The sequence below is a fragment of the Rhincodon typus genome, chromosome 17 (assembly GCF_021869965.1).
Source record: "Rhincodon typus isolate 14 chromosome 17, sRhiTyp1.1, whole genome shotgun sequence".
Classification (NCBI taxonomy): domain Eukaryota; kingdom Metazoa; phylum Chordata; class Chondrichthyes; order Orectolobiformes; family Rhincodontidae; genus Rhincodon; species Rhincodon typus.
The window spans coordinates 33,553,466-33,572,909 of NC_063348.1; the positions used below are offsets into that span (position 1 = coordinate 33,553,466).

Below are 19,444 nucleotides of genomic sequence, written 5' to 3' on the forward strand. Positions count from 1 at the left end.
TTCCCTGTATTCTTGACACACAAATCTTGCAGACTTGTTTTTTCATGTGTATATAATGCAATTTTCTTGACTAAAATATTTCTTCATTTGAACTTATTGCTATCTGTTGAGGTGAGCTGTATTTGTGCAATAAATTCATCTGTTCCATGTGCCTCTGAAAGTAGCATCATGTTACCCTATCCCTCAGAGATTCAGGGATAACTGAATAATCATATTTTTATCTTTGTTTCCTTTGCCTGAATTCACTTTTCTTTGAAGCTCCCATACCATCACCTAGAGCCATCAGGCTCTGCTTTGTTCATTTTAACATCTAAGCTCCACCTTTGTTCTCCTCTCTATTCTAGCCTTGAATTGCATGCTGGGCTAGCTGCCTGCATGTAATAATTCAAGGATGTAAATGTGACCATTCTTATGTCAGCAAGGTGAAGGTGATAGTATCTTTGGCTCAATGTTCTGAACTTGAATTGAACGATAGTGTTGCTTTGTGATTTTGATGTTGCAAGGTTAATAGTTTTCATCAAATTAGGGCTATTCCGTTTAATGTGGTCAGTGAAATATTGACCATGTGAAATTGTTAAATGTCAATCTCAATTGCGTAACACTAGTAGTACAGCATTTTCTTTAAATGCTACAGCTGTCTTTTGTTGGCATGGATTAATGTAGTACAGTTACACGCTAACCTGCCAGTATCTTGCTTAAGCATTTACTGATACACAAAGGGGCTCAGCGGTTTTAGAGAACAATTATGAACCATATACTGATGAGGCTGGGTGGTTCATTTTCTTGGTACCGCAGACGTGATAGACCGAGTAACTTCTTTCTGTATGATCTTGTATGATTCTATGACTTAGGAGGAGTAGACCACTTTCACTTAACAAGACCACGGCTGATCTGATTGTTGTCTCAAGTGCACTTTTCTATCTGACCCTTCATAACCCTTAACTCCTTTATCTATCCAAGGTCTATCTAATGCAGGATTGAATAAATTCAGTGACCCTGGAGAAAAGAATTCCTCAAGCTAATGACTATCTGAGGGTAAAAGTTGTTCTTCGTGTTCGTTTTAACAACAAGGCACTTATTTTTAAACTGTGTTCCCTGGTTCTAGTGTCTCCTGGTATCCATCCCATCAACTCCTCTTATGTTCAGTAATTATTTTTTTAAATTCAGTCTTGGGATGTGGGTGTCATTGCCTAGGCCAGCTTTTATTGCCCATACCTAATTGCCTAGAGGTTAACTGTAGTTAAGAGCCAATCACATTGTTGTGGTTCTGAAGCGGTAAGGATGACAGTTTCCTTCCCTAATGGACATCTGTGAACCAGATGGATTTTTTTGAACAATTGGCAATGGTTCACAATCATCAATAGATTCTTAATGCCAGATTTTTTTAAAAAAAATTGAATTCCACAATCTGCCATGGCAGGATTTGAACCCAGCTCCCCAGACTATTAACTGGGTCTCTGGATTAATAGTCTAGCGATAATACAATTTTGCCATTGCCTATAATATAGCAAGAATAATCAATCTGAGTAATTTGAGACATGATGTGGTGAATGTAGAGAACCTAGGAGGAAACAATGCCTTTGAACTTACTGTTTTCCTCTGCTCATGTTTAGTCTGCTGTAACCTCATTAATAAAGGTTGATCACTGTGATTAGTCAGTAACTCTTTTGTGGTTGGATCATGAGACTGTATCAGTGTAGATAGTGAACTGAGTGGACCCTGGGGCTTTATTGTTTGATCTGGCAATTCCCAAGAACTTAGAAGCTAAAGTCAACTATTTAGTTAAAAGGGTACAATATAACTGAAGTTTACAGATTGAATAGTAAATTGTAACTTGGTTATTTAGGTTTTTTTCCCTTGTTCTCCATAGTGGACTATGGAGAAAACTAAGGCCGAATGTGGTACACAAGGCTACAGTGGTGTGAATGGCTACCTCTCCTGGTCCTGGGTGATTCTAAATTCTCATCTATCACTTGAAATTTCACTAGCTGCATTAAAATACTTTCTTAAGAAGATACTCCTTTCCATGTGGGCTATTTGTTTTGTGAGGTATTCGTACTTGTGATTTGCAGCAGTTTCCTCCTAATAGTGTCATAGCTATACAGCACAGAAACAGACCCTTAGGTCCAACTCGACTGCACCGACCAGATATCCTAAACTGATCTAGTCCCATTTGCTAACATTTGGCCAATATCCCTTTAAACCCTTCCTATTGTACCTGCCTCTACCACCACCTCTAGCGGCTTGTTCCCTATACACATCACCCTCTATGTGAAAAAGTTGCCCCTCAGGCTCCTTTTATATCTTTCCTTGTCACCTTAAACCTATGCTCTCCAGTTTTGGATTCCCCTACCCTGGGAAAAAGACCTTGGCTTTTCATCCTATCCATGGCCCTCACAATTTTATAACCCTCTATGAGCTCATTGCTCTCGTAGTAATATAATCTGTTATTCCATCCTGGAGGAAGACAATCAGATGGTGGAGTCATAACAACTTTTTGGACAATGTGTTGGTCATTGCCCTGTGGTGGGTCAGTTGTTAATCCCATTGCACTGTATCCCACTCGGTGCGCACCAAGAGAGCAGATTTTGGTTCATGCAGACTTGACTTGCATATGGCAATTGTCTCCTTGCTGTAAACACTTTCCATGTAAGTTTATTTGCAACTTATATGCAAGAGTTGGTATTTAATCGTATCGTACAATACAGAAGGGCCTAAAGGTCATACTAGTCTGAAAACACCCAATTTCATCTGATCTTGGACACTAAGCAGACTCAGGCCTGGCTTGTACTTGGATAGGAGACCACCTGGGAACACCAGGAGCAATAAGATTTGGACTCTTGTGACACATTGGTAATGTTCCTACTTCGAGCCAGAAGGTCAAAGTTCAAGTCTCCCCTGCTCCAGAGCTTTTTCACAACATGTCTTAATAAGTTGATTAAAAATGTCTACAAAAGAAGGTTATGTACATTGCAGCAGACAGTTGTGAAAATTAAGATGAGCAAGGCAACAATCATGCTCTTTATGCCTGTAATTGAGAAAATGATAAATCCCCTTGGCCATCATTACTAGAATCCCTAATGCTTTCCATAGTTACAGTATCTTTAAAAATGTAATTCACCTGAGATTAATGTTTTGGCATGGACTTGTTTTGATGATCACTGTTAGCTTCTGCATCATTTACCAGATCCTCTTGTTTAACGCTATTTTTGCTAATGGTTCACTTGGGTATTTTTTAAGTAATGATTGGGAACTGTATGTATTCAGGTATCCTTTAATGGTGACATAATAGGTGGATAATGAGGTAGTTTATCATACTTCAAGCAAATTTAAGAGGACACGCTGATAGCGTGAGATGATGTAGAATGAGAAAAGGTTCATATGGAGCTTGAATACTGGTACAGACCACTGGCATAGGACATGTTTGTTGACTGTATAAGTGATGCAATCCGATGCAAGATTTGAGACAGAAATTGACATGCTGGGAGCTATTTGTGTAGACTTCCAGCATGTCGCAATGATAAGCTGGTAAAACATAGCTACCACATAGAGGAAAAGCAGACTGAATCACCTACACCAAAGCAGGGAATGAACAGATTCAATCCTAACTAGCATTACTGGAGAGATGTGCAAGAACTACAGAGCAATGATGTTGGATAACTTTAGCAATCCTAAAATAGAGTTAAACAAATTTGTCCTCAAATTGGACAGCACTGTTTGGACTGATTCCAAGGTCAATAGGTCAAAAATTCTTAGTCGAGAAAGGTTGAGGTCTGTTTAGTTCATCATCTGCAATCCTGGCAGCTGCATGAGCCAACAAAAATGGAATTGTTGATGAATCAGTGAACAATTTCTATCAATTACTACAACAAATTCAGACATTAGGCAAGTGGCTGGATGATCTATTTCTGTTCCTGTATGACTTATTTTGTGATGTATTCACTCAATGACATATAGCCTACACTGTTAAGAGAAGAAGAGACTAATATGACCATTGGCCCGATTGTCCTGTATGATTCTATTAAATGCCAGCGTAGATGTAGCTTCAATATCCTCAGGACATCCCAAATTGCTTTACAACCAGTGAATTACTTTGAAAGGTGGTGACTGTTTGCAGGCAAGCCTGGCAATCAGTTAACACACAACGACACTAGAAACAGACAAATGACTGACTAAATTGTGGTTGAAGGATCACTGTTAACTCGGGCTGAACATTGAGGGATCAGGGTAAGCTGAGACTCCAAAATCCATCTTCCATCTACAGGCTGTATTTGTATATTTGCCATTTACATCTTTATTTCTTTGTTTCTCCAAGGCCTCGGTTCAGGTGCAGTGGACCAAATGCTCGATGCAGAGAACAAACGAATGACTGATAATTTGTCCAGCAAGGTGTCCCGGCTCAAATCGGTTTGTCATATTTTAATTTCTAATGTTTTTAAAGCTGGAAATCATCAGTGATATTAAAATGCTGGTCTTCCCCTGCAGCCAAGGTCCCACTAACCAACATCAATTAAATGGTCTTGATATGAAATTGTGATAAAGAGCAAATTTTTGTTTGATGGAGTTCCTTACGGAATAACCCAGACCTGTTTTTAAAAAGCTGCAGCACAATAATTCAGAAAACTCAAGAATTTCAATTGAAAACTAATGGGTGTCTGGACATGATTAGGTAACTCTTCCAAAACCTGGAGTAAGAATTATTCATAAGTTGTTTTTTTGTTTGTGTATAGAATGTAACTGATGAATTCTCCTGTTGCTTTGATGGATGAATGTTGAGCCAAAATGACAGTTTACAGTCTAGTTTGATGTTGTTCCATGTGTGGTATTATGTAAGGTCTCGATGCACAATACTGCATGTAAAGTCAATGTTGGGGAAATGGATGAAAACTTTGGCTTTGTGTCTTGTTCATTTGCCATGAAGACACTTTGTCATCCTCAAATATCAAAACTGCTTAATGAAAACCTTCTGTATTTGAGTCTGTCCAAAGTTATTTTCCCACATCTTGTATCCAACTTGCAAGCTTTGCGATTTACTTTTATGTTATTTCAGTATCAATTTTGGGATATCCTGTGATGTGGGTTCCCGTACTTAGCTTTCTGTAGAGCACTGTCTTTGGTATGTAGGAATTTTCCATACAAACCAGGTGTCCCAGTGAAGCTGAATTCTGATAAGCATGCTTTTGATGCCAGGTACACAGCAATTTGTAAAAACTTTTGTGTTGGAATTTTGTCTGACTTCCTGATGTTGTGAATATGTTTTGGGCAGTGAAGATGGAGAGCTTCTAGTTGCTAATATATTAGTAATGAATGCAACAGTTTAAGATCCTTGACTATACAATTTAGACTTTTGACCATAGATCCTCTGGAATGTTCATTTCAACAATACTAACATCATTGGGAATCACTTAAAGATATGCTTCTAAAACTTGGTTCTGAGGTGCAGCCCACCTGTTCCATTCACATGCAAGAAAGATTAGTTCTCAGGGAGAATTTAATATGTTTAAAAAAGTAACAATAACATATTCTATTTATTTAGTAGCTTGTAACAATTTCCTATGTTCAAGGCAGTTTACAGAGATTGGAGGAGACTACATGCAAACATAAAGGCAAAGAGACTAGAACAGAGACATCAAAAGACAAGCCATTGTTGGGGGTTGTCCTTAACATTGGAGAAGGAGATGGAAGAGTTTAAGGAGCAGGGCCTTGTTTAAAAATCTAGGTTGTTGCCAATGGTGGCATGTAGCGAGTGGGGAATCCACAAGTGACCAGATTTGGCAGAGCAGAGGAGTTGGAAGTGCTTGGGGGTAGGTGTTGGCAGGCTATGAGACCTAGCAAAGATAGATTTGAAGAAGGAAAGATGGCTGGAAGAGCATTGCAGTGGTCAAGTGTGGAGATGACAAAGACATGGAAGGGTTTGAATAGCTGATGGGCTGAGTTAGAGACATGGTTGTGGTGAAGGGATGAAAAGTTGAATTTTTTTCAAAGGTTTTTATTTCAAGGATGTTATGGAAGGGAGGTCACGCTAGTCTGAGGGCCTTAGATATTTTCTTATCAATCTATTCACAGATGCTATTACACACATCGGGAGCAGGTGGGACTTGAACTCAGGTCTTCTCGTTCAGAGGTAGACACACTACCACTGCACCACAAGAGCTCTTACAAATTAAATTTAATGTAAGTGATCAGCCATGATCTTATTAAATAGCAGAGCAGACTGGAGGGACATTATGGCCCACTCTGCTCACATTTCTTGTGTTCAGTGACTGTTTTGTGGGGAGGCAGTGGCCTTGTGGTATTGTCACTGGACTGTTAACCCAGAGACCCAGATAATGTTCTGGCGACCGGGGTTCGAATCCTGCCACGGCAGATGGTGAAATTTGAATTCAATAAATATCTGGAATTAAGAGTCTAATGATGGTTCCAGTGTCGATTGTCAGGAAAAGCGCATCTGGTTCACTAATGTCCTTTAGGGAAGAAAACTGCCCATCCTTGCCTGGTCTGGCCTATGACTCCAGACCCACAGCAATGTGGATGACTCTCAACTGCCCTCTGGGCAACTAGGGCAGTAAATGTTGCATAGCCAGTGACACCCTCATCCCATGAATGAATAAAAAAAATCAGTTATTTTGTGCTGAAGAGGATATGGATGTTAAAACACGGCTCATTATTGGTTATTTGATGTTGCATCCACTTCAGCCTGAAACAGTAGCTGGAACCAGATAGCCGGGTATAGATTGATGTGGGCTGAAGACAATTTTACTTTTCCCAGGATTTAGTTAGAAACTGGTATTTATGCAAGACTGGTTGGTAGGAAAATAATCTGACAATCTTGAAGCAGAGGACAGATCAAGTTAGCATCCCTGTTGAAGTTGAGCTATGTCTAAGAATGATGTACACAATGGGCAACATCAAGTTAAGGAGTGATAGATCTATGGGGGTGGGTCTCCTGAAATAACTAGCAAAATAAAGCAATTGCTTGACATATGCGACTATGATGGAATGCGTAAGGGGACAGTCCCTTGTACCTGGATATCAGGATCAGTATTCAAGGAGGTTTGTGTGATAAAACTTGTTGAAAACTGCAGAGACGCTAAGGAATGATGATGCATCACAATCAGAGAAGATTGTTTGTGACTTTGAGGGTAAAAATGACAGCAGGTTTGAGCAAAACCTTCCAGATGGCAGATAAAAGAAAGACTTGCTTTTTTAAAATGCCTTGCTCAACTTCAGGTAGTCTCAAACAACTTGACAGCCAAAGAAATACTTTTTGAGGCTTTTGACACTGTCACCTTCAGCCACTGCTCTTCTAATAGTGTGGTACTTCCTCAATACTGCCCCTCCAATCTTCCTGTAAACCCTTGGTACTGTCACCTACAATGCAATGTTCTGTTCAACTTCCATCCAATAGTACAGCACTCCTGCCAATCTACATCTCTGACAGTGCGATAATTCCTCAGTATTGCCTCTCTAACAGTGTGACATTCCCTCAGTATTGATCTTCCAAAAGTGTGCCCCTCCCTTAGTGCTCCCCATCCTACAATGCAGCACTCCCAAGTATTGACTGTCCAACAGTGCAACACCCCCTCAAAACAGACCCTCTGTCAATGCAGTGCACCCTCTAGGAAGGCACACCAGCACAAAAATAGATTTTGTGTTTATGGCTTCCTGAGGCTTGAACTCAAACTTCTGACTATGAAGAAAGAGTACAACCTCTGAACACAGCTGACCTCTGTTGCGGTTTTCAGTGATTGTGTGTCTAGTATTAGATTTTAATGATTCCCCTGTAGCAGTGGCCCATGTTTGTACCTTGTTAATTTTAATCAATTCTCTGTTCAAGCAGATTGCTCTGGACATTGACCAGGAAGCTAGTGACCAGAATAGATATCTGGATGGCATGGTGAGTCCAAACAAGCTTCATTGATTATTTCTAAAATGGAGTAAACAATGTTTTATTGAGATTACCAAACTAAGCACTAAGCTGAGAAACTAGATGCAATTCTGTAGAACTGCACCAACAGCTGTACAGCAGGGAGAGTCGAAGTGTAGGCAAGCAGTAATGATCGGGGACTGTATTGTCAGGGACACAAATAGGCATTTCTGTGGCTGTGAGCGAGACTCCAGGATAGTGTGTTGCCTTCCTAGAGCCAGGGCCTAGGATGGCTCTGAGCGTGCATGAAAGGGGAGGGTGAGCAGCCAGATGTTATGGCCCATGTTGGTACTAATGACTTGGCAGGAAGAGAAATGAGATCCTGCAAAGAGAATTTAAGGAGAAAGGTAGGGAGTTGAAAAGCAGAACACTGAGTTGTAATCTGTGAATTACTCCCTGTGCCACATGCTAGTGAGGCCAGAAATAGGAAGATAATACAGTTTAACGAATGACTAAAGATCTGTTGTATGATGGAAGGCTTCAGATATCTGGATCTCTTCCAGGGCAGGTGGGACCTGTATAAGTAGAATGGGTACCACCTAAACTGAAGGTGCACCAATATCCTTGCAGGGAAGTTTGCTAGAGCCAGTCGGGACGTTTAAACTGATGTAGCAGGTGGTTGGGGGTGTGTGGGGTGGGAACCAGAGCAGTAGGTCAGCATGTGGTGTGATTGAAGAGAAGAGAGAAGCTAACTCAAGTAAGTCAAGTAGAAAGAACAGGCAGGGCCAGGTTAATGAAAATGGTGGGACTAGTTGGCTGAAGTGTATTTATTTTAATGCACGAGTATAACAGATAAAGCAGATGAGCTGATAGTCTTGGTAATTACATAGGACTACGATGTGGTAGCCAGTATAGAAACTTGGTTGAGAGAAGGGCAGGATTGGCAGCTCAACATTCCAGGGTTTAGATGTTTCAGGTGAGATAGAGAGGGATGTAACAGGGGTTGGGGTGGAGTTGCATCACTGATTTAAGGAGAGTTTCACAGCTGTACTAAGAGAGGACATGTTGGAGGGTTCATCCAATGAGGCCCGATGAGTAAAATTTAGCAATATGAAAGGTGCAATCACTATGATGGAATTATACTATAGGCTTCCCAATAACCAGTGGGGAATAGAGGAACAGATTTGTAAGCAGATCATGGCAAGATGTAAAAACAACTGGTTTGTTGTCTTGGGTGATTTTAACTCTTCCCCCCCCCCCCCCCCGTATTTATTGGGACTCCCTCAGTGCTAGGGGTTTAGATGGGGCAGAATTTGTTAGGTGCATCCAGGAGGGATTCATGAAACAATAAGTCCAACTGGGGAAGGGGTTGTATTAACCTTGAATTGGGGAATGAATCTGGCCAGGTAATCAAATTTTCAGTGGGAGAGCATTTTGGGAACAATAATCATTTAATTCTGTAAGTTTTAAGTTAGTAATGGAAAAGGATAAAACTGGTCCTCAGGTGAAAGTGGTAAATTGGGGAAGGCTAATTACAACAGTATTAGGCAGGAACTGGAAAAAATTAAATTGGGCAGTTGTTTGAAGGTAAATCTACATCTGACATGGAGTTTTTTAAACCAGTTGACAAGAGTTCAGGACCAATATGTTCCTGTGAGCATGAAAGATAAGGATGGCAAGGTTCAGAAACCTTGGATGAAGAGAGATGTTGTAAGTTTAGTTTAGGAAAAAAAAGGAAGCATTGTAAGTTTTAGGATACAGAAATCAAACAGGACCTTGTGAAGTATAAGGTAGAAAAGAACTTAAAATAGAAATTAGGAGGGCTAGTAGGGCCATGAAGTGTCCTTGGCAAGTATGTTTCAGGAGAATCCAAGGCATTTTATGCATACAGGTAGTTCTGCTATGATACGTGTTTCATGAATGCAAATTGGCTGTAACCTGATTGATGAATAGTGGATGCTGTTTGGATAACGCAAACTTCCTGCAGTACAAGTATGGCAATTTTGTATAGTGATTTCCCTATAACACGATTTTTGATGATGGTTTTCTGTAGTGAGATTTTCTATAGCACAATGTCACATAAGAACACAACTCTCGTGTTATAGGAGAACTACCTGAATATTAAGAGCAAGAGAGTTGGTTGGCAAGTTGGATACAAAATTAGCTTGGCCATAGACGACAAAGGGTAGTTGTAGAGAGGTGTTTTTCTCACTGGAGGTCTGTGACCAGTGGTGTTGCACCTCTATTGTTTGTTTGTGTGGGACATTTCAGGATGCAGCAGGGGTTTAACCTGGCCAAGTATGAGGTGATGCAAGAGGAAAGTATATTGTAAATGGTCGGATCTTTAGGAACATTGATAGACAGCGGAATCATGGGGTCCAAGTCCATTGTTGCCTGAAGGTGGTAACACAAGTGGATAAGGTGGTAAAGAAGGCATATGGCATGCTTACCTTCATTGGTCACGGCATTGAGCATAAAAGTTGGCAAGTCATGTTGCAACTGTATAAGAATTTAGTCAGGCCACATTTGGAAGTACTATGTGCAATTCTGGTCATCACTTTATAGGAAGGATGTGGAAGCTTTGGAGAGGGTGCAGAAGACATTTGCAAAGATATTGCCTGCATTAACTATAAGGACAGGTTGGACAAACTTAGATTGTTTTCACTACAGCATTGGAAGCTGAGGAACGACCTGATAGAAGTATATAAAATTTATGAGAGGCGAGAATAGGGTGGATAGTCAGAGTCTCTTTCCTATGGTGGAAATGTCAAATACTCAGACATATGTTTAAGGTGAGCGGGGCAAGGAGACATGCGAGGAATATTTTTTACACAGAGGTTTCTGGAATGCACTGTCACAGTGAGATGATAGAAGCAACAATGTTAGGAAAGTTTAAGAGGCATTTGGACAGACAAATGAACAGGCAAAGAATAGAGGGATGCAGACCATATGGAGGCAAATGGAATTAGTTTAGATTGGCATCAGGGTTGGCACAGATATGGTGGACCAAAGGGCCTGGATTGTATGAACAGAAACAGTAAAAGAAGCTGAATCCAGCATAGCTTACAAATGTGATGTGAAAAATATTTGGAAAAGAATATCTTCAAAAGCTTTTGGAATTGTTACATGAAGATGGTCCAAGGGATAAATTGTATTCCTGTGTTGCAATGACTTGAGAAGGTGCTCAGTAGCATGGAGCACCACTGCCCTTGGTATTGTTCGTGAAGGAGAAAGTGGGGAAGACCAAGATGAGAGGCCAGAGAGAGTTAAGACAGCAAAGGGGACTGAGATGTGTTCACCGAAGCTTCAGATATCAGAGCATTGTTCAAATCTAGATTTAGTTTGTGTTAGTTAGGTGTGAGAAGTTTCTTTTTTAATCTTAAAGGTTTTTTATTTGACTCTGTGGCAGGATTCTGATTTTTTGAGTGCTACTGGACTTCTGACGGGAAGTGTGAAGAGATTTTCCTCGATGGTGAAATCTGGTCGGGACAACAAGAAACTGTTGTGCTATATGTCTGTTGGGCTGGTCCTCCTTTTCTTCATCCTGTATTTCCTTGTCACAAGGCTTCAGACTTGATCTTTTTACAGTCAAACAGTATGATGAGGAACAGATCCAGTGACCAGAGAATACTTGCCAAACTTCCTTTTGGATATAGCCAAAAAGACTGACTGCCCTTGCCTTTGCACCAAAGTTTCTTCACAAAGCAAGATTTCAAGACGCTTCCTCGATCAGCCTGGTAATCAGTGATGAAAATGAGGTTTCAGGGAGTGATGAGAGAACATGATATTATATGACACTATAATGCTTGTCACGTGAAATTCATACATGCATTGATGCAGAAACTGGACCAATTATCAGTAAGAGTGCAAACATTAAGCTGGGTAGAACCTCACCCCTCAGTTGAAATGAGGATAAATTGGAACTTCCATTCAAATCAAATAAAGCTAATTTTTAAAACTTATTAACAAAAGGATGCTGTAGATTTATTGCTTCATGACATAATTTAAATTTTGCAAAGGATGTTTTGTATAATTAATTCCCAAGATGATGATCATTTATTGATTTAATCTTTGAGTTTGAGGGCTTATTTTCAAAATTCTTTTTTTTTTGCTTAACTTGTAGTTGTGAAGTATGTGAAGATCGTGAATTGTTAGTGTTGTTTTCATTTTCGTCAGAATAAATATTGATCACCTAAACTTTTTAAACTTGTGATTGTGTATATTGTTTATTTTATATCAAGTTTACCTGCCTTATTTTGCTCAGTTACATACGCTGGCAGCTGTGACCTTGTTGAGCCCATTCTCTTTCAGCCATATATGAGCTGGCAATTGGCTTTGTTGCACTTCTATTGAATTAATGTCTTTCCTTGCGAATGGAGGCCAAAAATATGCACATTATGCCAGGTATTCTCTGACTAAGGCACAATACAATTGCTGTAAGATTTCTATATGTTGAAGTGGAAGGCAAAAAAAACCCCTGAGTTTCCAGTTGCCTGCCACTTCAACACACGACCTTGTTCACTGGCCAACATCTCTGTCTCAGGCTTGCTGCAGTGCTCCAGCGAAGCTCAGCGCAAGCTGGAAAAACAGCATCTCAATTTCCACTTGGGGACCCTGTAGCCTTCTGGATTCAATATTGAGTTTAACAATTTTAGTGCTTGAGGCACCTTGTCTCATGTCCCTACCTCAACCTCCACACTGCAGGCCTTGTTATCACATGGTCACATACAACTCATTGTTAGCCATTGATAGTCTCCATTAATAGCTATTCATTCTCCTAGACTAATTGTTATCCACTCCTTTGGCTGTCAGTTGTTCTTCTGTCTCCTTGGCTCTAACTCGACCTATCATTTATTCTTTATCCCCTACCCCACCCTACCTCCTGCAGAAAAAAACAACCTTTCCTAGCCACCATCAGTTTTGGGGAAGGGTCACTGAACCCGAAACGTTAACTCTGATTTCTCTCAGCAGATGCTGCCAGACCTGCTGAGCATTTCAAGCAACTTCTGTTTTTGTTGTTTTAAATATTTGCTAAACTAACAACAACTGGGAAACGAGATTATGTGCTAGGTTGTATCATATTAAAAATAAGACTGGAACCATGTAAATTGCACTTGCAGAAAACTGCATGGACATCAGTTGAATGGCTTCAGTTTGTGGGGTAGCTATTCTGATTCCACAAAGAATTACATTTCTCGTGACCATGTGACAATTTCTCAGGAGATTGTTATTTGAAATAGTTAGTTTTGAAGTTTATCAAACATTGAGAGCTTGGAACTTAATTAAACATTTGCCATTAGTAACAGAAAAATATCTGGACATTGACTGGCTATCCGAGGTTTATCACTCCTATAACAGAAGCAGTTCTCTCTCCTGACTCCTATCCTTTTGTCAATTGAAAACTGGTGGAATCAGCAACAACACAACAGTTCTGCACCTTTAACATTTTCCAGCATTGATTCTTTGCAAGGTATAGTAAAGGAAACTCTTCTTGGCCGAGCTGGTGGATTGGTTTGCAGACATTTCATCACCATACTAGGTAACATCATCAGTGCGCCTCCAATGAAGCGTCGTTGGTCTGTCCCACTTGTTATTTAGTGGTCCAGTCTGATGTGGTGGTTGGCCTCCTTTTCCGATTCTGCTTCACAGCGGTTGGTACGTGGGCTCTATTTCTGAAACCAATCCACCAGCTCAGCCAACAAAGCAACAACCTCATCCACAACCCAAGCTACAAGTCTTCTCAAAAACTTTGGGTAAACCTTGTGCAGGATACTAGTTCAGGCTACACAAACTCACCAGATAGTTAGGAAATTGACCCTTGTGACAGTTCCTTCCTATGTAACACTGAAGGAAATGGATGTGATTCAGACACACATTGATTGCTGAAATAGTGTCAGTGGGGGAATGTGGGGTGCATGTTGTGAGAAGGTGGTTATGGAATGATAGAGGAGTGGGCTGAGAGTGAGGGGAGTTGTGGGTGTAATCTGGAGTTTGCTGCTATTTGCCTTTAATTACTTCCAATGATAGTCCATAAAGGAAGTGTGTGAGCGGGGTATATAGGTTGGATGTTGATTAATTTGATAGCTTGCTGTTGAATTGTGCTTCAAAACTAGAATCCTGTAATAGACAATCAAGCTTAACCATAAAGAGAACAACTGAATAGCTTCAGAATGTTTAGGGTTTATACCGTGGTTTTTCTACAGCATCTTTAACATCAAAAACATGTTACTATGACAAAGTATCTGCTCCCATTTATATATCAACTTGTCACATTCTTCTGATGGCGATCACCTTGAAGATTCCAGAGCCTTCCTTGTTTATCACCCACTCTCCTCCCTCCGAAGAATTGTACCTGGCTCCAACACACTGAAACATGTTCAGCCTCTTCCTGTCGCTTGGAATAATAGAAACACTGCAACCTGTTAGATTTAAAACAATCATCTGTAACTCATTCAACCCTCCCTAACTTACAGCTCCTCCAGTCTGAGAAGCATTACTGAGTGCTCAATTCCTTTGATTTTAAACTTCTTGTGTCCCCACCCCATCTCAATATTAGTGGAATAACTTTCAACTTTCTTTACCTTTGATTTTTTTTTCCACTGTACCTCTTCACATCTCTACCATTCCGGTAGTTTTCACAAAAGCTATGCATGTGTCCAACCTATCAGCGAATCTGTCTCCTCCTGCTTCCTGCTAAACACATTCAGTTTCATTCATAATTTCTTCATGACAGCAATATGTGGTCAACTTCTGGGCAAAGGTTACCATTGATTTGTTGCTTAACTGGACCAGCCTTATTCACATCATGGCTGCAAACCTCTGATATGATGCTGGTAGCTAGAGCTGAATGCCTTGTTTAGTAAGTGGGTTGGTCTTGATCTTTGTAGTCAAACAATCTTGTGATATCTATCAATGCGTTGTGAATTAGATCTGGTTTCTCCACGTTGCCTTAATGACTACAGCCCAGTAGCTCTGACGTCCATAATCATGAAGTGCTTCAAGAGGCTGATCATGGCCCACATCAACTCATGTCTCCCAGCCTACCTCGATTCCCTACAATTTGCCTACCAATGTAACAGATCCACAGTGGATGTCATTTCCCTAGCTCTGCACTCCTCCCTGGAACATCTGGGCAATAAATACACCTACGACCAACTCCTGCTCATTGACTTCAGCTCCACATTCAACACCATTATCTTTTCCAGATTGATCTCAAAAGGCGGAGACCTTGGTCTTGGCTCTGCCCTCTGCAACTGGATCCTCAGCTTTCTGACCCACAGACAGCAATCAGTGAAGAAAGACAACTGCAACTCCTCCACAATAACAGTCAACACTGGAGCCCCCCAGTGATGCATGCTCAGATCCCTACTGCACTCCCTGTATACCCACGACTGTTGCCGAATTCCAAATGAATGCCATCAACAAGTTTGCTGGCGATATCACCGTGGTAGGACGGACATCTAACAATGAGTCAAAATACAGAAAGGAGTTAGTGGGCTTGGTGACGTGGTGCCGTGAGAGCAACCTCTCTCAACGTCAGCAAAACCAAAGAACTGATCATTGACTTCAGAAAGAAGGGAGGAGAACATGCTCCCATCTACATCAATGGAGCTGAAGTTGAGGAGTTGAGCATCAAGTTCCTAAGAGTGACGATAACTGATAACCTGTTCTGGACTTCCCATGTAGCCGCAATGGTCAAGAAGACACAACAATGCTTCTTCTTCCTCAGGCAGCTCAGGCAATGTGGCATGTCCATAAGTTCCCTCTCCAACTTCTACAGATGCACTACTGAAAGTATACTGTCCGGTTGCATGACAGCCTAGTATGGTGACTGCTGTGCCCAGCACCATAAGAAACTGCAGAAGGTTGTGTGCACAGCCCAGACCATCATGGAAGCCAGCCTTTTATCCATGCACTCTATATGGCTCGTTGCCATGGAACAGCTGCCAAAATTATCAAAGACCCATCACACCCCGATAATGCTCTCCCACAACCACTTCCATCTGACAGAAGATACAGAAGCTTGAACACATGCAGCAACAGGTTCATGAACAGCTTATTCCCTGCTGTTATTAGAGTGATGAATGGACTCTCTAACTTCAAATAATGTTGATCTTGCCTAGCACACACCCTGTGCGACATAACCTGTATGCCTCTGCCTAAGTTTTTTTTCTCCCTATGATCTTTATGTCCTTGCTTACTATGATCTGCCTGTACTACTTGTAAACAAAGCTTTTCACTGTACTTAGGGAGGTGACAATAAATAAATCAAATCACATGTTGACTTTTCGATTTTCGTCTCTGGGACAATTTACACTTCCTTGTCTCAGATCCTTGTCCTTGGATAAGAATTTCAAAATGTTAGAACCCTTGCTGATTTTTTGTTATTTATATTTTATTCTATCAATTTTGGTTCAGAGCTGTAAACAGGGAACTGTGAGCTAAAAATGACTTTTGGACTGTTGGTAACAGCTTGTGTTAAAAGGAAATCAGACCAAAAGAGCTTTTGTTTATTCAGGAGGCCAGGCCTGGAAGTTAATTGCAGGTCGGTTCCTCATCAAAAAGTTTTGTAGCCATTTTGTCATCTGAGAAGTGCATTATGTTTAAACACATAGCATAAGTTGGATATTAACAAGGTCAGTACCTGGGAATTGGTTCCAGCAAGATTGGAAAAGACCTTATGGCCAAGCTGATGGTAGATGTTAAACAGTAACTGGGACCTTGTGGAGGAGTCAGTCAGTCTGTCACGGAGTGATCAGAGTTTGAATTAGAGTCATAGAGATGTACAGCATGGAAACAGACCCTTCGGTCTATCTCGTCTATGCTGATCAGATATCCTAAATTAATCTAGTCCCATTTGCCAGCATTTGGCCCATATCCCACTAAACCCTTCCTATTCATATGCACATCCTGATGCCTTTTAAATTATGTAATTGTACCAGCCTCCACCACTTCCTGTGGCATCTCATTCCTTACACACACCACCCCTGCATGAAAAAGTTGCCCCTTAGGTCCCTTTTAAATCTTTCCCCTCCCACCTTAAACCTATGCCCTCTAGTTTTGGACTCCCTGACCCTGGGGAAAGACCTTGTCTATTCACCCTATGTATGCCCCTCATGATTTTATAAACTTCTATAAGGTCAGCCCTCAGGCTCTGATGCTCCAGGGAACTTAGCCCCAGCTTGTTCAGCCTCTCCCTTTAGCTCAAAGCCTCCAACCCTGGCAACATCCTTGTAAATCTTTTCTGAACCTTTTCAAGTTTCACGATATTCTTCCTATAGCTGGGAGACCAGAATTGCACACCGTAATCCAAAAGTGGTCTAATTAATGTCCTGTAGAGCTACAACATGACCTCCCAACTCCTATACTTAAATGCACTCACCAATAAAAGCAAGCATACCAAACGCCTTCTTCACTATCCTGTCTACCTGCGATTCCACTTTCAAGGACCTATGAACCTGCACTCCAAGATCTGTTTGTTCAGCAATGCTCCCCAGAACCCTAGCTGAGTGTTGGAATTGTTTTTTTTGGGAAGATAAAGGATCTGGCTGTTGATGCTACAGCATGGAGATTTGAAAGTGCTGTGCCTAACCTCCCATGAGCTGCTCTTGGAAGCTCAGAGAATAGAATACTATAAGTATTACTGCCTTTATCTGAGTGAATTGAAAAGGCAATTCTCATTGATATCTTTAGAAAATCAACGAAGAAACCATCATCTATGCCTGTGGAACAAAGCATCATGAAAACCACTTAAGCAATCTGTCCAGTTTTATTATTTTGTTTTATTTATCTCTTAACTGTGTTTGTCTGCCTATCTTTTGAGTGAATGGGGCTGAAAGCAAAAGTTATTGGGTTTAAAGCATAGATCAGCTAGATTACTTTGTCATTTAATTTTTGCTCTGTCAAAGTTATTATATTGTTAATACATTGCTAAGTCTTTTATTTACGAAACAATCCCGTGTCTGGAATTAATTACTCGCGGAGTCTGATTGGTTATTTAATAGTCTGATTAGAAACCATTGGAGTCAATTTTGTGCATCTTTCAAGCTTTTAATTTTACTGTGTTGTGAATACAGAGGTAGAGAGGCTGATTTAGTCTCTGTGTCGTAACAAAACCACAAAAAAAGTAATTGAGACAGAAAAGATCTTATTAAATGGTTTATTCAACAGTTCACGGTATTGCAATTAAACTATTCCTTTAATTCAGAGGTTTGACTTTCATTTGCAATCCAACACATTGCAGAATACAACTCAGTTTCAAATATCCTGATCAGTTTTGCTTCAGTGAGTAAACCGTGGTAAGAAACATTAGACCAGTGTAACTTGTTGATGTGCCAGTTAGAATCTTATGTCACTTGAGGAAATGCAGTTTACCAGTGCACAAATTCTATCATATTTAGGGGCAGTGCTGGATAATAGTATTTCTTGGGCTAATTCACAGATGTTGAAGATTGTAGCACAGCTCTACTTTGATAGAAAGGCCTCTATATGTGGTCTGTGACTGACTGCTCTGTCCTTTGCCTGGCCTCCAGTCTGTGAATTTGATTGAATGAGTGTTCACGGCTACTCCTCCCCAGCACATGCTATAAAATGAATCAGACGGATTTATGACAAAAGATGCAAAGCTGGATGAACACAGCAGGCCAAGCAGCATCATAGGAGCAGAAAGGCTGACGTTTCGGGCCTGGACCCTTCATCAGAAATTCTAACGGATTTATTCTGACTTCTGCATTGCTCGTATCAAGGAACTTTTAAAATCTAGCAAATTAAAAGTAAAATATGGGACAGATACTGGAAGTCTGAAATTAAAAAAAAGTAAATGCCGGAAGTACTTAGCAGGTCAGGCAGTAGCAGCGTTTTTCTCTCCAGAGTTAATATTTCAGATTGGTCTTTTGTCAAAAGTCCACACACATAAAATGTTTATCCAACTTAGTTCAACGATTTGCTCTATCATTTATTTTACTCCTCTGTGAAAGTGTCTGATTGTACTTTGCAACTCAGAGCAGCATGAATAATGCGCGAATAAGCATGAATATGTGTGAATCGTAGACACAGACGTGCTTCCCATCATTGTTTGGGGAAAACATAGATACAAACTCATGGGAGAATCACAGACAAACCCACTTCCCAACATAGTATGAAAGAGTCACAGAACAGACCCACATCCCATCATAGTGTGGGGGAATCACAAACACAGACTCCATCACCTGGTAGCTGTTTTTGTTTCTTTTAAAAGAATACATGACCTAAACAGTATCCACAAAATGTTTGAAATGTAATACAAAAGATGCGGTAACTTCTTCAACTAGAGCAGAAATTTTTCAAAGGGATGGAACTTAGATCAGAATACAGCAAATTGTATACAATTGTCTTAAAACATTTTATAAGTAATGAGGAACTTGCATTGTTACACAGTATTGACGATAACTGGTGTCAGGTACTCTGAATGCCTGATGCCAAAGGAAAATGCCGGAGCTACATTGCGATTTACTACAACCTGTGTGAAAGTCAGAGAGGCATTGCTATCAATTTCAGGCATGGAAAATTGGCAGAGATAGTAGGAACTGCAGATGCTGG

The 19,444-nt window shown here is 40.5% G+C and overlaps 2 protein-coding genes and 1 pseudogene across 2 annotated transcripts in view; 2 read left to right on the forward strand and 1 right to left on the reverse strand.

Moving 5' to 3' along the window:
* The window catches only part of bet1l (Bet1 golgi vesicular membrane trafficking protein-like), a 32,932-nt gene extending 21,094 nt beyond the window's left edge, over window positions 1-11,838 (forward strand). Inside the window, exons 2-4 of the mRNA XM_020528747.2 lie at window positions 4,316-4,407; window positions 7,841-7,897; window positions 11,277-11,838. Of these exons, the coding sequence (XP_020384336.1) occupies window positions 4,316-4,407; window positions 7,841-7,897; window positions 11,277-11,444 (317 nt within the window). The 3' untranslated portion in view covers window positions 11,445-11,838. The remainder of the gene's footprint in view (window positions 1-4,315; window positions 4,408-7,840; window positions 7,898-11,276) is intronic.
* Window positions 2,714-2,832, forward strand: LOC125485285 (annotated as a pseudogene).
* A 6,174-nt stretch (window positions 11,839-18,012) lies between the features above and the next one.
* LOC109928810 (outer dense fiber of sperm tails 3B) overlaps window positions 18,013-19,444 on the reverse strand; it is a 16,398-nt gene continuing 14,966 nt past the window's right edge. The window contains exon 7 of the mRNA XM_048607338.1: window positions 18,013-19,440. Coding sequence (XP_048463295.1) covers window positions 19,275-19,440 — 166 coding nt within the window. The 3' untranslated portion in view covers window positions 18,013-19,274. The remainder of the gene's footprint in view (window positions 19,441-19,444) is intronic.